The sequence below is a fragment of the Lissotriton helveticus genome, chromosome 10 (assembly GCF_964261635.1).
Source record: "Lissotriton helveticus chromosome 10, aLisHel1.1, whole genome shotgun sequence".
NCBI classification, from domain to species: domain Eukaryota; kingdom Metazoa; phylum Chordata; class Amphibia; order Caudata; family Salamandridae; genus Lissotriton; species Lissotriton helveticus.
In genome coordinates this window covers 244,399,523-244,420,924 of record NC_136071.1, presented here as the reverse complement: position 1 = coordinate 244,420,924, position 21,402 = coordinate 244,399,523, and the positions used below count along the sequence as shown (strand labels likewise).

Sequence of the window (21,402 nt, the reverse complement as noted above, 5' to 3'; positions counted from 1 at the left end):
CCGCAGGTGAGCAAGGCTGGTCAGTGGAATGTCTAGTCAACAAATAACTTAAACATTCCCCTTGGAGACAGTCGTCCCTTCTCTAAAAGCACTCACTCAATCATTCACGTCGTGCTCTGTAAACCCACTTTACAGATCCTTCCTATAACATAGCTGTGAAGATGTTCTACCCTCTGTGGATACGTTACTGTGAAGCCTGAGGTGTACTCTCCATTCACACTCGCGCCTCTAGTGAAGAGGTCCCTTAAGAGGTATTGACTCTGAAAGGAACTCAATTTTACCAGCCTAGTATCTAGCTGGCAATTCACAGTTTACAGCCTGAAAGAATAAGTTCTGCATAGCCATTTCTTCTTTCAGTAGTTCTTTATAGCGTGGATAAACGCGTTTCATTCTCATAGACCACTTGATTAGGATGACATTTGCTCATAATATGTTCACATACAATTAGACTTAAGTAATGGGATGTCCATTGTGGGGGTTTGTCCTCTCTCTTTCCAATCCGTTCACTTTTATACTTCTGCCCTTCATCCCGCCAACAAGCAAATCTGTATTTAAAACTGATGATAAATTCACTGCATTAACATCCGCTACGTTTTCCATGTAATCAGACCTCTTTCCTAATATTCAGGAAGAAGTCCTGCCATCCTTATAATGGATTTCACATTGCAGGAAACTGCCAAGCTGTTCTCATCGGTGAGGAGGAATGACACTAGGATACAGCTTATCATAGCTTTATTGTGTATAGAGTGAGTGCTGCTTTACTCTTACTCATACATCGTTTTCCTGAACTTGGTGCACAAGTGAACGCCATCTGTGCATGTAAGAAAATTCAATTTGGGTGAGATTTTACTTGAAGGCAAATATATCTGCACAATTTCTTGGTGGAGATGCAAACAGATGCTGCCCCGTTCAGTGACAATTTTAAGAGTCCAGTGTCAGTAACCCCAGTCACACCCTTGTCCGTCTGACTCCACTTGAGTAAACACATATCTCTTCCCACTGTGCTCCACCCTCAGCTAAATTGGAAAACTCACTGATTCTGAAAGCCCATCTGCAACCATTTGCCTCCCTGATGGCAAAAAATTATCTTTTCCTCACCAGGCTTCATGCCCTTATACTGGGATACACTAGCAGCCTATTGTCATCCACAGGCACTCTTCTCCGTTGTACTGCTGCTCTCAAGATCTGATCGGTATGGTCCTGTGATTGCACCACTACCATTTCATTGCCACATCAAATGAAGTCTGTAAAGTTTAAGAATCCCCGAGACACTATTATCTAGGCTCGGTAGCAGAGCTCTGAGCACTTTCTCATTCCAGTTCAGCAGGGAATAAGGTGGGACCTTAGCAAGAACCGCGAGCATCCTCACATGAGCCTTTCTCCTCCGATCCTACAATTTAGTCCCTCTCTTCCGACCCTTTCATTTTTCCAGTTTGTTTATTAAGCGATAGGCTGGCACACTCTCTTCTTGCTCACAGAATCTTCCTTTGGTCATCCTCACAAAGGGACCAAAGAAATGTGTCTCCAGACTTCTTTTGGGTGGATAAACTGAGAGCTGAGGCACAGGTTACAACCTACAATGCTGAATTTGTAGGAGGCCACGAATCAAGGGTGGCCATCCTCAATGGCTTAACCCCCATTCCTTAACTATATCGCACTACTACCCAGGAGAATATGGTTCCACCACAACTCAGTCCTTCTCGTGAACTCCACCCATCTAAGCATCACTGCTTTCTCCACCATCTCCACCAGGTTTACGGTTATTGTCTGTTCTCCCTGCCAGCCTCAGCTCTCTCACAATGCAGGGATCAGAAGAAATGTAGGACAATAGCTTGACAACTGAACCGGTACCCACATAGTAAACAGTAGTTTCCGTTCTTGGGTCCTCTCTTAGTATTCTTAATTGAGAAGTATTCTTAGCTCGTTGATGGATCTACACCTGCTTTTGAAAGTAGTTAACAAGAAAAAACGATACAGAGTTGATGCATGTCAAAGGAGTGGTTAACAGTGGCTCTTTATGTAACTACAAAACACACACAAAATGCACAGAAGGAGAAAGCAACCTGTCCAATGGACTAGAAGCTAAAAGTGAGCTACAACAGTGGATTGGTAATAGCACAAGTAGACAGCTAAGTGTACTGGGTTATAATACAGGTAATCCTTATTAACTGTTGGGTCTGGCTCATTCCTCTTCCCATTGTGTGAAGAATAATACAATCAACTAGACTGTGGTAGGTGAAGGTAAAACAAAAAGAGTAGAAAAACAGTTGCCAAACTCACGGTCATTCTTGGAAAAATGATTACAGATAATATGTACTAAAATGTCGACTTTGCACCCTCCCGCTATTTTTTATCTAGGATATACTTTTTAGGTCTCGCCTGGCATTGGAGTGCATGCGCGCCTCGCCTGCGAGAGCTATAGTTAACGATATATTTCAGAAGGGGGCTTCAAGCCCCGCCCCTGTTTTCGATAGGTGCGTGTTGTACTTTATGCTAATCGCTAAGTCGCCATTAGGTTTCGGCAATTTGGTTGCCGCCCTGTGGACTTTTAGGCTGGCCCATCCGGACGAGCGCACGCCATCTTTATTTTTGATAACGTTTGAAGGGTGTGCGCAGACACCGCTCACAGCCAACCGTGCGAGCCGTGCCAAGCATCTGTTCACTATTCTGTGTTATCTTGGAGACTTGCGACGGAGGCAGCATGGAGATGCTCCCCTCCACTCTCCCAAAGAGCAGGAAGGTGGAAAGGGAAGCCTGTGCAGTGGGGGCATAGAAGAATACGATTTCACTCGTACACACTTTTGCGTGGCATAAAATTAAAGCTCTGGTGCGGAGTGCCATTTCCAATGGCGGGGTCCATTTAAAAAAAAAAAAATCCTATAGGGTGGCAAGAACCCTACGAACGCAGCTGGTCAGAGTTCCAGCCTTAACTAAAAATGTAGTAGAAAAAAGATTAAAATGCTGCTTTATGGGCTAGGAGATTTAGAGCTTAACTACACTGTGTGATCCTGGGCTTATCGCTTAACCGCCTACTGCCTCGATTCGGTCCTCTTCCAAAACTGGGTATGTAAAAGATGAGACAATTAAAATGTTTGTGCCTTTATATGTGCCTGTGTGTACACTTGTTACACGTGTGTGCACAATCTATCCCATGTATGACCCCCTCCTTTCTAAAAACACTTCTACAGACACCACTGGCACCCGGCGACCCTGGGACCGGTGAGCGCTGCACTATATGGACGCAGTGTAACATATCACTTTCACACTTCTAACAAGTGCACCAAATGCTGTGCACTGCCCGCTTGTGAATATAAGTGCGCCTCCCACACCCCTAGCGCACAGTGGGCCAGGACAACGCCTCAGGGCGCATATTTCAAAATCTAACGAAATTCTCTTTGTGTCTGGAGCATTCTCACATATATATGATTAAGATATGTAATAGTGCTAGTTTATATAGCGCAAAGTTAACCAGAAGGTATAGGAGCGCTTTTACATGAGCACTAGGTACATAATGTTACACAAAAAGACACTTTTGTCGGGCTTGTGCCCGCGTTGCAGTGCGCAGCACTGACGCGCAGCGAGAGCTCTTTTGTATAGGGTTTTGAAAGCTGACCACACCCTCGTGCGTGTGATCAGGCTTTCTCCGTCAGGCACTGACTTTCGCGTGTTGTTTTAAATTTAAAAAAAGCCAGGCGATTGGGCAAAGGCAGGCGCATGTCCCGCCTTTGTAACGCCCATTCACGATGGTGGCTAGCACGCGTAGCAGCGCGCGTTCGCCTCGCTGCCGCGCTCCCTCCACCCGCTCCTCTGTGGTGCACGCGCACCACTGGTTGTGAATTTGCTACGGACACAGAAGTCTGTCTGTGGAATTTCTAGTTCCTGTTATTGCTTAACCTGACTCCACCAAACCATCGCATTTTATAGTGTTTTCTGATAGCATACTATTTGGCTGCAGGAATGAAAAGAAAACGTCTTTTCCAATGTTATCGTTTTGCATTCGAGCAACGCGTTCAAGAACTCTAATCCTCTTTGTTGTCTTGTTGTTCTAACTCATTTCTATGACACTTTTTTTTAACATTCATGGTAAACTTCAATTGCTCCATGTGTGTTCCGTATCTGTGTCATCAATTTACCTGTGCAACATTCGAGATCTCCTTGAGGGGAAGAGTCGTTTTCAATCTTGGTGAAGTGTTATTGCCTTTTCAGTGCGATATGCAGACCGCTTTTAATGAGAACAGCGGCTCCTCTCTCAGTAATGCATTAATTCTCTCTCTTTTGGTTTTTACTTGCGGTTCTTACTGCCCCTTATCCCCTTCCTCAATCTGTAAGCGATGGCTGACTAAGTTCCTTTATGTTGTTCCCCAGCAAATGCATTATGTATTGTGTCCTATGCCTTCGTATACTCTGGTCCCCCCTTTGTAACAATATACTCTGCTGTTCAGACCATTTGGAGACCTCCAGTTTCTATACAGTCAATATTGGGTTATTTACAGTTTTCCTGCTCATCACTGATTTGCGCTTTAAAACTATTACCAGCCCTAGGTTCACCTGCTTACTGGTGACCTTTCCGCTCTTGGATTTGGAAAGAGGCAATGGAGGCATGTAGGTAGGTGATGCTCTAAGTTTCTGACTGTTTTTCCATTAATTTTTATAACATGTTCCCAGTAATGTCAGCCTGCTACAGTCCCAAAACAAGTGAAAGCAAACAGCATCTTCCATTCTGCAACTTGGGCAGGTGGCCTTGGTGTCTTCAAAGTATCGGTTTATCCACTTGGGCGTGAAGTAGACTCAGGGTATATATTTAAAGGGTGCCACTTTGAATCTAGTGTTTCTGGATACCCTTGCTACTTTTGATAGTATTCATGCCCAGTTTTTGTCCCTTGAATGTTTGCGTATTTCCGCCTCCCATGTATCCTTTATTTGTTTCTGCTAATTCTTGGTCTGGCCTAAAAGTCCTTGGATTACAGTAAGGTTCTGCTCTGTATCTCCTATTTATGGTACATTGTGTTCTAGTCCCTAATGCATTGGTGGTTCGTTTCTTCCAGTTTATCATTCTGTCCGAATTCCATCTCTGGCCCACTCCTTACCACAGAGGCCTTCAGTTATATCATAATACTGGATTAGGTCTCGAAAGTCCCTAAGTGTCGCCTCCCCCCTCATAAAACTCTCCAGTTACGTCTATGCCACTCTGTACCCATGCCTGCAATCTTACAAGCCCTTTAGTGGCATTACAAAGGTGTAGGGCACCTGTGTTTCCATTCTTTGTAAGCTACCAACCCATCAGTGCCTGCATGTCAGGAGCTAATTTGGCAATTTCTTTGTCTTCTTCCTGGGTTAAACAGAATCAAATCTAGTGTTGTGAGCTTTTCTGCAACGTGACTGAAATAAAACCGCATTAACACTACCGAAAAGCATATTGGTGCTCACTCACATACCGTGCCGATGTTTCCACCACACCCGAGTGTCCCACACTCCACCAATGTGGATGGACCAGTAGATTTATAGCAATGCACTCCTCTATCGAAGGCCAGTGTTTTTCATCAGATCTTGGAATAACAGAACACCTGGTTATCACTTCAATGTCATTTGGAGGATTTTATTGCATTGCTGGTTAAGGTACACTTTATTAAAAAAATGGTTTAGTGTCACAAGATGATACAGTTTTGATACCTTGTTTATCAGGAATTAAACACATTGGATGGAGTACATTGAGTGTGTGGCAAATGAGGCAGAGCAGGGGAGATAAAGGGGACAGAACTGAAAACCCAGGAAGACAAATAGGACATTGACAAGGTAAAAGTTAAAAGAGCATCATGATGGAAGTGAGCATTACCGACAGCACCGCACCTAGCAGTACATTTACATAAAAGCCTGGTCTTATGCCTAGTGAGGGCGTAAAGAGAATGCAGCATCCTTTTCCCGTGTTGTGCTTTTCAGGCGTCTTCTGTCCCAGAATCTGAAATTGCTGCTTCTGCTGGGCATCCGTGGGTGAATCTGTTTTTCTAGACGGAGTGTGGTAACACTTGCCTCTTAGGAAAAAGAATGAAAGGTTTTTTATGTATTTACAGAATCTACAAGCAGCGTTTACGCACCGCTTGCAGGTTTTGTAAACACAGCAATAAAATACCTTATCATTTACAATGCCAATAGCTCAAACTCTCGCAAATGCGAGACCTACTGCATTGTAAATGCTTGTTTTTATTTGGCACAGCAAGATTAAATAACTGAGCCAACACTGAGGGTCGCCTCGAACCCTGCTGCTGTCAGGCTACGATATCCTTCCCTGTTCTGTTGCAGCATTTACAGTTCAAGAGTTGCTGGGCAGAACTACTTCGTATGTTAATTCCTGTCCAGTCTTTAGTTCAAATGTTGCCCTAGGGACAGGCAGGACACACACTGTCAGGCTGGTGGCGCATTAGCGTGGCGGCACCTAGAGCCATAAACAGCCAAGATTGTCATAAATTAATTAATGCCGGGCCTGGGCCCTGGAGTTAAGGTTAAGAGCCTCAGCCACGCAGACACACAGTTTTGGGTTGGAATGGGGAGAGCACAGCATAAGATAGGGAGGCTTCTCACACACGCGTACAAAGTGGACTGTAGCAGTGCAAGCTTTCATCACCTGCCAGAGGCAAACTTGGGTTCAGCAAGCACATGAGCTGTAACAGTGCAAGCTTCCATAAAAGAGGAGACAATTTAAATGTTTGTGACTTTATATGTGCCTCTCTGTACACTTGTTACACGCATGTGCACAATCTACCCCATGTGTAACCCCCTCCTCTGTAAACACTTCTACAGACACCACTAGCACCCGGCGACCCTGGGATCGGTGAGCGCTGCACTATACAGACGCAGTTTAACATATCACTTTCACACTTCTAACAAGTGCACCAAGGCTGCTTTGAAGAGGTGATAAAGAGCCCCTGGGGTTACACAGCTGTGCCTGGAGGGCAGAGCTCTGCTACAATGGAATGCCAGAGCACGGAGTGGAGTCGTAAGCCATGCTCATCAAAGGAGGAAGGGAGGCCCGGTGTCAGTTACAATAGGTTATGTTTTTATACATAATTTAGGCTCTGGTGTTAACCATGTAAATTGCGTTCTTTGGCAATTTACTCTTTACCTGTATAGTGCTTATTGCAAATTTCAGATCTAAGCGCTATACAAAACACGATAGCAGTGAAGCGCGGTGGCAGGCGTGTTGATTTCCAACTTATACAGTTTAACCCAAATGCATTTCCCCCTGCCCAGGAAAGTTACTTTTGAGCCATAAGCCTCTTAAGCCAGGGATACTGCAAAGCGTGCAATACGTTAGGTTTCAAAACAAAATTCACACTATGATATAAGCCAAACAAATAAGAAATAACATATGTCACCCTACCCCTGCTAACATACAAATACTGCCTGTCCGTACAGGCTACATGTACAAATATGTTTTGTATATATATTGCTTCCAACAACTACTTTTTTGATCTTATGGAGACACCCTATACAGGGGAACCCTGTACAGAAGCAGCTGCTCTGCAAGTCCAGTACATGCACGGAAGAGGGGATGCAGGTGTGCAGCCGTGGTCTGTGTCCAAACACGCTTGTGCAGGGGAGGACTTTGCACAAGGGCTGTTCCAGTGTGTTCACACAGAGGGCTTGTGCCGGGGTAGGGATTGTGCCTAGATTGTCTTTACCACAGCATGTGGTCATGCAGGTATTGTCATAAATTAGCAATTTATAGGCAGAGTCACTTTAACATAAGTAGTCAATGAAACACAGACCCCTCTTAAATACGTGAAACAATCACAGATGCATGTAATCCAGTTTGCTTTATCAGTGATGTAGAAGAGATGTCCTGTTGCGTTATCTTTTTTTTTTGGGGGGGGGGGGGGGGGGGGGGGGGACAGCTAGCACATAAAGTAACTCCAGGATCCCAGAAGAGACATGGGAACTGCCTATTTAAAACAACTCAAGAGACATATAGGGCAGACACGGACTACAGAAGGGCACAGGCATTGGCTGCTTGATCCAAAGACCCGGCTTCCTGGGCGCCAGGGCACTCAGGGGTAACTGCGCTCCAATCGCATCAACTGGAGTGTTCCCTCACTGGTGTCCTGGGGCCTCAGTACTAAGGGACCCAAAACTGGATAACCAAGTACTCCTCTCCAGCACTTGACTCTCTCAGGGTAACGAGACAGAGCAGTCCAAGGCTTACTCAAGGAGGTGAGGTGGGGTTAGACCTTCAGAATACAGTGTAAACCGTACCACCAGCTGATAAACTCAATGTACTTATGCCGAGATAAAACATTTGATGTAGACTTCACAATCTGCCTTTCTTCTTTACTTCTGCAAGCTTGACTGTTGTGGGATAGGCTGACTCCCAAATGCAAATGGTTAGCAAACACAAGGATTGAGGTCTTCTACTTGGACAGCATGAGAAACTAGCCACACCTCAGAGTGAGTGTGGACTCACTTTTCTAGAGGCCACAGGGTACTCCATAAATCCAGAAGTCTAGTTCTCATATTGAGGTGGAGGTAAAACGAAAGGAGGTAACCCACTCTCGGCCTGTATTGAGCGGTCGAGGGAGAGATTGATTTCAGATAATTAATATTTTGGTTGTTCGACTATGCAGACTAAAGACTGTAGAAGAAGCACATTTTGCCAGATGAGCATACACGTGTAAGCCATGTTCTGTCTGCCTGCCTACAGTTCTAGCTATTAAACAGGTAGAGTAACTTTGAGTTCCTAAATACTCTATCTTTACGCAATTACCTGCACATCGATTTTGCCAACAGAAAAAAATACAAAACAAAAAGCTTCCACAGGTGCAAGCCACAGAAATGAAACCCAAGAAACAGATGTTGGACACCAACTTCAGAAACAAGAAACAATGACGGTTAAAAATAACACGAACAGGCTGATAGCACAGACACTACCTAGATGCACCCATGCTGCCAGAGGCAAAACAAAAAAGACATTTAGCACAGACATTCACCCACAATAGACATAGGCAGCGGCTCCTCAACGACGACGCAATAAACACCAGACACTGCTTCCAGAAACTAAAAGCAAATATAGGTGCGGGTTTTCAAGAACAAGCCAAGAGACACCTAGCAAGAATTTGACTACAGAAGCCCAAAAGGTATTGGATCGTAAAAAAAATGTTTTTAAAAAGAAAAAGAATCCAAGAGACAGAAAGTGCAGACACAGACTACAAAAACCAAAAAACTTTCAGATTGTAAAATAAGAACAAGCATTTGCAATGCAATAGGTCTCGCAATTGTGATATTTTGAGCTATTGGCATTGTAAATGACAATGCCTTTTATTTGTGTTCGAAAAACCTGCAATAATAAAAGGCATTGTCATTTACTATACCAAAGTTCAAAGTTTCTAAAATGCGAGACCTATTGCATTGCAAATGCTTTTTTTTGGTAGACACAGGGAGATTAAGTGATTTGCCCAGAGTCACAGGATGTTGAGCCGACACGAAGCCTCGAACCTGACTCCTCAACTCCCAAGTCGGCAACTGTGGCCGTTAGGTTATATCCTTTTTTTAAATATCCCTAGTACTGATGGTGCAGTGCACTATGAAAAAATGGCTCTTGAGAAATAAATATATGAAGTGCAATAAGATGTGCTGAAGGCTGATTGGCACACAACAGAACATGCTGCAGTAGCGACTAATTATTAAGTATGCAGAATCTGGACCTGTCCCATACCTTATAAAACTTGAAAGGAAGAGTGGGCGGAAGGATTTGGCTACGAACAGAGATGCCAACTTCTGAACTGACGCCCAACCCATGGTGAAATCTTTTACCCCCAATCTATATATGAATGGTGAAAAAAATGGGAAACATTTCAATTCCAGTCAACACACACCTCTGGAAATTATTTCAAATTCCATTTTTAAATGCATGTCACTTTTGAAATGTTCTCACGAGGTAGCGGCCCCAAAATAAACAAAAATACAAAGCCGTAAACAAACATGCAAAGCGAGAACTTTGAGGTGCAATTTTGGACAAAAGGCATATTCGCCTTACTTATGTAACATTTGAATGTGCTTAATGTTACTTACATAGTGCAGGCGGATTTGTGCCCTGGCGGAGCAGGGAAAACCCCGGGGTGGAGGGAGGTGGTCGGCCAGAGCATCAAATGCAGCGGAGGAGGAATGAGTACTGAAGAGGCGTTGCCGCCTCATTAAGGGGAAGGTTGTGTGTGTGCTAAGTGGGGGGAGGACTTTTAAGGGGAAGCGGGAGGGGTAAAGCAAACAGTGCTTTAAGGAGCATGGGGGAAGGTGGCGTCTTAGTCGGGGGGAATGCCTCGGAGATCTGCTGAGAGCCCTCGATGGCATTTACAATGTCAAATATCGTTTTGTAAAAGCATCACATCTGGTGAACTGTGTAGGTACAAAGTAAAAATAAAAAATAAAAAAAAACAACACATGAAGCAATCACTAGCGACGTAAGGACGTGGCTGAATAAAAAACACACAGTAGTAAAAAAACTTACAATTTACAGGAAAACACAGCACCGCACGTTCATTTTCGTTTCTAATCCTGCAGTAAAAAGGGGCCAGGTGTGACTCTGCCGCCCGACAGAGACCACGCCGTGGCGTGCAAAACTAAACAAAGCGAGTTACGCTTTTCTGTATATATGCTCCTGTGTGTTATGGGTTTACATGGACGCAGCAACAAACAAGAATTTAAACAAGCAAACTCACCGCCGCAGCCCGGCTTCAACAGGAAGTCAGGCAAGCTTTAGTTGGGGCGGGGACGGACAAAAACAGGAAGCAGGCGCTCCTGTGGCCGCTGGAGGATTTCCATGTTAGCTAGCGGGGTTCCCGTGCTCGTGGTGAGCCCCGCGGCCCCCGCCTGTTACCCGGAATGACCCGCTGACTGCCGAGGGACAGGCAAGAAGAACCTGGTGAGTGGGGTGTGAGGGGGATGTGTGCGCGTGTGTGCGCACGTGTGTGTATGCGTGTGTATGTATGCATGTGTGTGCGTGTTAAAATAGCACGATGACTGGTTGGTGGGGGAGGTGGTGTGTAGGCGAGTGTCTGTCTGCCCGTTTTCGTGTGTGTATGCATTGTGCCTGCGTGGGTGTATGTGTGTGTGATTGAGAGTGAATGCCAGGCAGAGGATGTGCACGGCGACGTGCGCGCCCTCGAGAAGGAATCTCAGACAGGGAGGCTCGTGGCCGATCGCTGTCTCACAGTCCCCCAGACACGCCAGCAATTGTCTTCGCAGACAAAGCATGCTTCGCATGCTTTTTAGGTCTGCTCGACCTAAAAACACTACATGAGGCAGCTAGCACATAAAGTAACTCCAGGATCCCAGAAGAGACATAGGAACTGCCTATTTAAAACAACTCAAGAGACGTATAGGGCAGACACGGACTACAGAAGGGCACAGGCATTGGCTGCTGGAACCAAAAAGACAGGCAGATAGCACGGATACTGATTTCAGAAGCCCTAAATAAATATTGCCACTGACTTTCGAAATTACTCCAAGAGATGGACATCATCACTTCATGCTGCAATAAAGTAGCCCAAAAGACAACCCGGCATTTGTAAAATTTACGAAATGACAACCTCTGGGATAGACGTCAACTCCAGGCAGTCCAAGAGATGAAACATGCACTAGAATCCTACCCTGCAGCGGGACATACAGCCAGTGATTACCTGCTCGTTAACTCTACACAAAAACTATCTCCCTGAATTCACGATGGCAACAGATTCCAATATTTATACAACAGTTTGAAGCCTCTTTACTTGATTCTTTCTTACTTGGTTTACGTGACTCCATGGATCCACTGGGCTCTGCAGGCATGGAAGGGGAAGAATAAAAACATTTGACATGAGTAACTGTATTTAAACAAAATCATTTTACGTATACACTTGGGTCTTGTATTACTAGCTAGGGATGTCACTGAAGGATACATGGGTTACGGTCTAGTAATCTGTGCTTCATGCAACATTTGAGCTACTGAGGACAAATACGTGCCGTCAGACAGGGTGCATGTCTGCTGCTTTCCAAGAGCTATAGCACATCAAAGATTAGGTGGCCTATCTCAAGCAAAAAGCAAAATCCACTTGCGCTCAGGGGCAAATTTATAGGAAATGTGACATGGGAATTCAGGTGCCTCCATTCAGGGAGCCTTTACAAGACACATGCCCGTCTGTACAACATGCCTGCAACACATGCACAAGTAGCCAGGGTGCTAAACTTTGCCACTGAGAAATGCATGCAATACCCATCAGGATGCACGCCCCATGACACTGATTTGCCACTTTGGAGCACTTTTTGTTGTCCGTCAGTCCGATGCCAGTCCTTCATAGTTATTTGCTGAAGTGTTTCCAGCATGCTCTCCTTTTATGCCAAAGGCACCCAGGTTGGTACAGCTGAAGGGTACAATCCTAGCCTCTCCCACATTGGGCCTACTATATAACAGTGTATGTAATATTATGTTCTATTACCAGGTGGTGTACCATATACGTATATAAAAAGTTTAAAAGTACAAGTAGCCATGGACTACCACCACCGAGCAAGCACATGGTGCCTGGTGGGTCTTGCTCTACAAACAAGTTCTCAATCATTGTACCCATGCAAGATTTAAGTCAAAGTTATGCTTAAGCGCAACTTAAGTATTTTCATTAACCAGACTTGTGTTTCTCGCTTTGGACCAGATATGAAATTATAATTCCAATATTTATATTTTCCTTGTGCTCGCGCAAGAGTAAATGTTTTGATTATACTGGCTATAACCACTGGTGTTTGGAAGGTGTCCGAACTAATCCAGAGAAAAGCATTCATTCAAGAAGTTATACAGAATTTGAAACAATCACTGACAATGCCAATAGGTCAGGTTTATGAATGAAATTGCCTTTGCTGTCACTGGTGGGTGGAGACACTCAATAGGTCATCTTATATGCGCTCGGTCATTCATCTTTGTACTCATGCACGCATTTATCATTCACTGACTTATCCTTCCATTCACTCTCTGAAACGACCACAGTAAAAACACACACAAACACACTCGACAACAAAAGCAAGATAAATTAAAATAATGCAAGTAGATAAGAAAAAAAACTGCCTTCCAACTAAGGAGGACAGATGTTTGCAATAACAAAACTAAACATAACAGCAGGTGTTCATCTTGCAAGGGTATTGTAAATCGTCTATTACTGTTTAAAAGTTCAAGCTTGGAGGCCACATTTAGAACCAATGTGCTAGCTATCTTGGAGTAGTAAAACAATGATACATTATGGGCATACAGCATTCCATAATTATTGCAGGAGAGTAGGACCTGCTTCTTATAGTTACCCCCACTTTTTGCTGATGTTTCACTGTTTTCGACTTAGTCTGGCTGGGATCCTCCTATCCAGGACCCCAGCCTAGCTGCTTCCTCTATTCCGGGGTTGTTTGTGATGCAGCCAACCATTTACTCTTAAGTGCATTATAACCTCGCTGTAATGCTAACTTTAAAACGGCTGCAGGGAAACATGTTGTGTTTGGTGTCGAAACACCTTGGGATCATACCTCCACACCAGTAACTGGTGTGGGAGGTATTATTCCACCCTCCTAGAGGGAGAAGTATGACAGCACCGGTACACCCGGTACCAGCTTTCTCGCCCTGGCATCACACGATGGATGCTGCCAGCCACAGACACGCGTCTGCCCTTCTGCTGCTGGACGAAACTCCGGGACGGGAGGCTGGACAATAGGTTTCCTGTTACAAGGAGGTGTAACGACCTCCCAGACTGGCTTTAGTGTATTGGGGCTGGGTGGGTGCACTCCAAGAGAGCTTTGATGTCTACACTAGGGGCACATTTGGTGTCCCTGTGCATAGTCCAGCTCAAACCGGTTGCAGGAGCTATCCTTTGGCGCGAAACTGGACAAAGGATATGAGTGTAGCCCCCCCTCTGTCTTGACCTTCCCATAGGTGGGTCCCCAGAGTTTGCTCCACCCCTTCATTGGGTATAAAGAAGGAACCCCTGACTACAGGACCTTAGATTTTACCTAGACAAAACTCTGCTACAGAAACCAAGTATCCTTTGACGATCTACGCTTTGCTGGACAACTGAAGAATCTCCCTTGGAGTAAAGGAGTTACTCCCTGCATGGCAGGCACCTCAACGCATCTGACCGGTTTGCATCTACGCAGCTCCTGATGGACTCCGAAGATTTTGCAACACAGGAGGTGGGTTCCTAAGCTTCCCCGAGGCCAACCAGTGCTCTCAGCAAACCTGAGACCCATAACCCTCGTGGGGACCGTGCTACCCTAACCCCAGGACACCGTGCACACTTGCAGCAGCATATGCCTTTTGGCAATCTCTGAGGCTGTGCTTTGCGCTACTTGTAGTCCAAGCCCCGAGCAGTGTCCACCGAAGATTACTGGCCAACACTCCACGAGTGTTCCGTGGGCTGGTATTTTGTGATTCCTCTCGAGGGCCCTTCGCGGACCCTGGTCCGTCGACATGTGAGTCCCTGAAAATCAATCAATCAATCATACATTTGTAGGGCACGCTACTCACCCGTGAGGGTCTCAAGTTGCGGGAGGGGGGAGGGGGTGGAGCAGGTACTGGCCAAACAGCCAGGTCTTGAGTAGTCTCCTGAAGGTCAGCAGGTTCCAGGTCAGACGCATGTGGGCGGGGAGGGTGTTCCATGTCCCACGGAACTTTAACTTTCCGTGGGCTTTCCTGGTTGCTTAAGATGTGCCCTGACTCTCCATAGCTTTGGGAGTCCCCAGAACCTTGCTAGTCTACACCGAAGCATCTTTTCTCTGACCGCGTGGGTTGCAGTTGCCAAGGCTTGTTGGTCTCCAATCCGGACACCGACCCCCCCCCCCAGCACTCAACATCCTTCCTGGGACAGCTCGCCTGCGGACTCTGGTCGTCGTCGACGTCTCCTGGTCCCCTTGGCTGCAGAGTCAAGCTTCACCTCTTCGCACCTGAAGCACCTGACATCAGTGGGCATTCGTCTACCAAGCCCCTGGTCACTGGCAAGTGACCCAGAGTCTGTCCCCTCTGCTTTCCGGTTCTTCTCAGCTCTGATCCAGGCTTAGATCACACCATACACTTTTCGTCTTCACAGCAGCAGCACTTTGTAGCATCACACCATTGAAAACAACAAAGATTCCCGACACCATTTGAGACCTATGCACCCGGCTTCCCTGGGTTAGGTAACACGAGTACTCCGGTGCTCACATGGGTGCTGACCTTAGAACCTTCTAAATTTGAAAGGGTTTGCTCAAAGTCCTCTCCTAAGTGTCCTTAATCTTTAAAATTCCAACAGCGACTTTCCCATAGGATTGTACGGAACTCGCTGCAGTGTTCTCACACTGTCCGTGTCCCCTGTGTCACTGCCTTGGGTGGTTCCTTGGGGTCCCAGCAATTCTACGTGTCTAGTCAAGTCGGGGTTGCTATACCACTTTCTTAATATATGGTTTTGTCTCTCCTGGGGCCCACTGTGTATTGTGCTATTTACGGATGTTCTAGTGCTTTAATATTGTGTACCTTGCTCTCTAATATCATAAAGAAATTAGTAGAGTGCTTAGCAATAAATACATATATTTTATATATACCTTCTGTAGTTCTCCTTTAATTTGGTCATTCAGGAGGTTATAATCTGGTAAACCAAGCTGCTTTATATTCCTTCGAGACTTAGCCTGAAGGCTGCTCTCCATAGCTACCACTAGGAAAGCTTTCAATAATGGTTGTCTTTATCCTAATCATCAATAAGCGTTGTTTGGACTGGTACAAGGTGCCCACTTTAATTAGTGGTCAGCATATACCAGGCCAACTTCTCACAATTATCTCCTGGTTTAGAGAAGTGCTATGTGGAATGTACCACACTGCAAATGAAATGAGCGGGAAACAAGTAATCCATTAGCACTGTCTGGAGAGCTGTTGTGTCCTCATTAAAAGAAGGAAAAAATGAAAGGGAAACTATAAAAGGAGAAAATTCAAAACTAAAAGGACTGGCCAACCAGTCCTGATAATGAAGCACACTTCTTTTCAGGTAGACATATACACATAATCAGCTAATGCCATCATTCGCAGGGTAAGAGAGTCAATGACGGATGCAGGCGAAGTCATTACCCCAGACTATCTAACCGGATACATATTTACATATATGGCAGTCTTATTAAATGATTTTTTTATTCCAAGATCCTCGCATACACCTACTAAGACATTATAGAAAGAATTATCATTGTTCAAATCTTCTCCCCCTAGGGTTTGTCAGAGGCAATAACAAACACCAAAATCATTATCTACTAAGGTAATTTGACATTTTGTATTACAAATACCTATCTATAAGCTCTAATACAGAGAAATATCAATCCACCCTTCAATATCGGTTAATATGAACTTATGTTTTTCTGCAATCAATATGTCGAGCACAATGAGTTTATCATAAATTCTCATAATAAACAGATCAGGCTTATGGCAACAGAAACAGTATTTCCTTGAGAATCAATCAAGCCTGTAACTGGTATTATTGAATTTTCACCACAACAGTGGCCACCTGTACTGGGCATAAGCTTTTCGACAAGGCAACCATCCAGCATACAGTCATAAAATGATATACTATACAAAATTACAGTTGGCTAAGCAAAATACTCTCTCCTAAAAGGGCTTAAGACAGATTATGACAGTACAAATGCTCTATGCCACGGATTACCAAAGGGGGTAAACTGAACCAAAATGATTGCCTGCCATGGCAAATCTGTGAGATTCCATGTAAAAAAATAAAACTACCTGTAGCCTTTAATTCAGAGTAATAACAATCCACTCTTAAGAGCCTATTGACTTTAACATATACTTTTCACAAAAGGTCAGACCAACTGCCTTTATTGGAACGTTTCATAATAAACAATTAGGCATACAGTCTTGATCATTAGCTTGTCATCATAACCAACTTAAGCCTACTGTACTAAGTGTAAGCTTTCCAGAGGCTGTCATCCAGCATACAGTAATAGAAGTACAAATGTATACAAAATGTCAGTTAGCAAAGCAAAACATTATTCCTCCTAAGAAAGTTTAAATCAGATTATAGTAGTGCATATCTTTAGTTCCCATAATTTGTTCAGGTAGATCACTAGCACCAGACCTCTTCCCTACTCCAGGAACCTGTGAAAATCAATGTAATAAAGTACTTGCCTACAGGCTTTTGAACTGAGTTATAACAATCCATCATTATAAGTCTATTGTCTTTACCGCATGCTTTTCACAATATGTAGATCAGCTCTACCGACTTTGTCATAATAGTTAATAAGAAAGAGATCATAGCCTTTTTCATGGACTTTGCACCATGACAACGCAGTCGTGGTGAATCGAGCATAAACTTTGACACAAGCCAAAAAGTGCCATGCATGCAATCTAGGTGGTGCCGAAGCCCCTCTTAGTAGAACTTTGAAATCTCTTTTGTGTTGGTCACATGAAAGCTTTTTTGTTGAACACATATGGTCAAGTGACAGTTGCACTGTCAAGCCAGATCTAAACAGCCATGTAAGTTAATGACTGCCATCCTCCCGTCTGTGCTGGTGCCAGAGAAAATCACCATAAATGATCTAGTTAACTAAGACACTTGAATAGCATTTTAATATCATGTGTGTGTGTGTGTGCCCCTGAACGTTCACGCTCCGGCAGCTCGATAAATAATCAAAGCTGTATGGAGGGAAGGCACTTTTTTGTGGAAGACCACTTCTGCACAATCAAAATATGTACTGCTGGCTCCCAACATATGGACACATGTTAGGCAAGGGCAAGTTAAAATTAGAGGATATAAGATCTATATCACGGTTATAGGATGGTCGCAATAAAGCGGTGACTAGTCTGCATGAAGGATGAGCACCTCACCTTCACTGGCAATCTAGTCACTGGCAGTTGGCAAGGGATATTAAAACAAGCAAACTGTTGAAGCAAAATGATATGAGGGTGGCCACCGAGGTAGGGAGTCAGACCACATGGCTTGGCATAGGCATCAATTTTCCAGAACACAACGCTTTCTTACACGCCGTCTGCCCTGCAAAGGAACGTTTTCCACATCTGAGGAGCGGATAAAAAATGCACACATCAACCAAATTGGACTATCGTGAGTCACAAAAAATACCAAACAGGAAACTATCCTTTATACCCCGTTTCCAAAAGGAACCAAATCAGCACATCATTTTTCCCATGGCAACAGAAGGATGCACCTAAATGACCATTAATGTCTTTGGTTACTTTGTATTTACTTTGATTAATTTACACATTAGCTATTTGCCATCAATTTTTTTTCAATAGTTAGCATTGCTTTAGCTATCAAAGCATTTTTGTCCCTTACAATTGTAGCCGGGAACTGACTTCGGACTCTGCTTAGTGTCCAAACTACAAAGTTTCATACCATAAGTGTCCCAAAGCAAAAACATAGGGTATTTAAGCACGTTGATGCTTGAAGACCAATCTCTGTGGTTTGTAAAAGAAGCAATGACCATTATAAAAGTTAAGAAAACGAAGATTATGGGACACTCGCATTAAATTAATAAAATTTAAGGTGAAGAAAAAGTTTTTGAGTCCATCCAAAACTGTTTTACAGTACTCCTACACTACATTTTTAATGTCTCCACAATTCAGCACAGCTAGGACATTATCCCTTGCCACCTGCCTTCCCAACACTAGAGGTCACTGCAGCATCACCAATTTTCTCTTCAATGTTCGACAGATGGCTTTAACGCATAAAGAAAAGTAGTTAATAATTATAGGGGAGCACACTGCACACCAGGCCCATCTCTTAGCCCGCAGACCAGCGCAGGGGTATGCATTTTTTCTAGAAATCTACTTCCCTTCTTGCAAGAAAAGGTTATTATAAATCTGAAGACTCAAGGTTGTGAGTGACAGTTTTATTAACCGAACAAACTAAATCACACTTACCGACTCTTTTCATCTCTATTTTAGGCGTGCTCTTGAATCGAATAATAATAATAATAATAGGGAGGTTTATAAAGCGCCTGGTTACGCACACCGGCGTGTCCCCGCGCTATGATGAGTGGGAGTGATAGGGTCACAACAAAACAAAAACGGAGCTAGACTACTAGATAAACAGATGAGTTTTTAGTTTCCCCCTAAATCTGGACTCTGATGATTCAAGGCGGAGTTCTAGCGGGAGCCTGTTCCAGCGTCTCGTTGCTAGAAACCGGAAGGACCTTCCCCCCCATACGTGCCTTTTTTACTTTAGGAATTTTTAGTAACCCCGAGCCCGAAGATCTCAAGGCTCGGGCAGGCTCGTAGGGAGTAATGAGGTTCTGTAATGGCTTTGGTGCCTTGCCGCCTATTATTGAAGGAAAGACAAGAGTATTTAACAATATCACTTTCACTAGCTCTTCTCTGTCAAACTGTAACACCTGTAATGTTATATACATGATTCAATGTCCATGTAACAAAATGTATGTTGGCCAAACTTCGCAGAAGGTAAAAACAAGGATTTGCCAGCACAGGAGCCGCATCCGCTGCCAAACTCCCAATGCCCCACTTGTGGAACATTTTGATAACGCCAAGCACAAGGAAGACGAATTCCGCTGGACTGTACTAAAGTCATTGAAGTTACCGGCGAGAGGAGGTAACATGAGCCAACTTCTAAACCAGGAGGAACTTAAATGCATCATCCTCTTGGACACGATACGGAACGGCCTGAATCGCACTGAGGACTGGGCTGGATTGCTCTAAAAAGGCTTGGACAATTTGGGTTTTTTCAAAAACTTTTTGCGAATACAGGATCATAAATGCACGAATATTGAATCAGTGAATGATGCAAAATCACTATCAGGATGCTTTGAAATATTATTATCATGATGCTTTATAATAATACTTAGCACTGCTTACAATACTAAAGATCTCAGGTAGTTTTGACACCGTCCTTCAAATTAGTACCATTCAGAAAGTTTTAAACTGTGGTTAATGATGGTGAAATAATATGACGCAATTGCAAATGTGAATTCATGGATACTGAATCTAAAGTCACTAAAAATGCATGATGGCGGGCCCTTAGGCACTCCGACAGCCCATATCTGTATATACTGAACACCGTTCCAAGATGGCCGCCATAGAATTACGTGCCCTTACTCTGTTCACTTAAACACCTCACACCGGCTAGTACCTCACTTCCGGACCACTGTGAAGTCGGCTCACTGCCATTGAGCACGCCGGGTGAATCCTGCTCGACTCTAGAGCTAGGCAGCATCGTCTGCACCAGAAAGGTAAGAGCGTAATCATGCTCCCCATGCCTCGCTCGCAGCATGCCATTTATTTAAGTAACCACTAGCTAAACCCTTTTTTCACAGAGAGTGCCAATTTGAAACTCTGCCCCCGTGAGACCGGAACTTATCCATACAATTGCGGCATGGAAGGATATTAAAAGACTGGTGACATTATGTCCACCAAGTAGAAACCGAGGTAATTTTAAGGAACTATAAACACACTGCCCGGCACGCCGGAAACGGCTCATTTCGGAACTGACCCGTTTTTTCAATCCTTAGATATCGTATACTCCCAAGATTCTGACTTGCTGCAACAGAGTAATTTAGGCTCTGAAAGGTTGGTCCTGCACCCGCACAAGAGTGTATCACAAAAATCACTTAGACACATCGTGTGACACACGCCAGTCTTAGCCCGATCCCTCCACGAATGCCTCACGGCCTGCATGCACACGCGGTAGTATTTCTTGATCTATAAACTGACACCATCACTTCAATCTCACTGACGCGATCTTGTGATAGCTTCACCCTTACCCCCTTGTTTGATTGCGGCGATATGGAAATCTGTGGACACACACCATGAGTGCATGAGGCGAAAACACACTTGCCACGGGTTGCCATCATGAATGGTCTGTCCTGTTGGCTGAAAACTATGGCATGAGTAGGAAGAAATACAGTTGTCTGAATGTAATAAGTTCCTGACATAAGTGCCTTATATATAAAAAGAATCTTTCTTTTTTCCTCCCACTTTTTCTACTGTAAACAGGCTTATGACAAAAGTTCTTACAGGCAAAAAATTAGAAAGTCCTGATGATGATCCCAGTTCAATAGGAGCCAGGGGATCGAAACGCCGTCGACACTTTTTACAATTCTGTAACTTGTCTATTATGTTATTTCTGTTGCAGTTATTGTTTGTCTTAACTTGCTTTGGAACTGTATTAATGATGCAAGGGACAATTGGCTCCCACGTTCTTTTTGCCTGAATTTCTTGATCTTTGCTTTTTCTTTTCCTATTTTCCTACCTCCGAACTTTGTTCGAGTGTGCTTTGGATAGGTGCAGGCTTGTACCCTATCAACTTCTAATCAGACCTTTTGGTCGCTGTATTTAATTTTATACTTGAATAAAAATTCAGGCCCGGCTGGGTACTGAAAAACTCTCAGATATAGTACTGATTGGAGTCTATATGC

At 44.1% G+C, this 21,402-nt stretch overlaps 1 protein-coding gene across 4 annotated transcripts in view; it reads right to left on the bottom strand.

Moving 5' to 3' along the window:
* The window catches only part of MAP2K3 (mitogen-activated protein kinase kinase 3), a 470,125-nt gene that overhangs the window by 248,366 nt on the left and 200,357 nt on the right, over window positions 1–21,402 (bottom strand). For 2 of the 4 annotated variants that reach the window (XM_078665237.1, XM_078665239.1), the window contains exon 2: window positions 11,769–11,801. The exons of the other annotated variants lie outside the window; for them this stretch is intronic. In XM_078665237.1, the coding sequence (XP_078521363.1) occupies window positions 11,769–11,801 (33 nt within the window). The remainder of the gene's footprint in view (window positions 1–11,768; window positions 11,802–21,402) is intronic. 4 annotated transcript variants of the gene reach the window in all.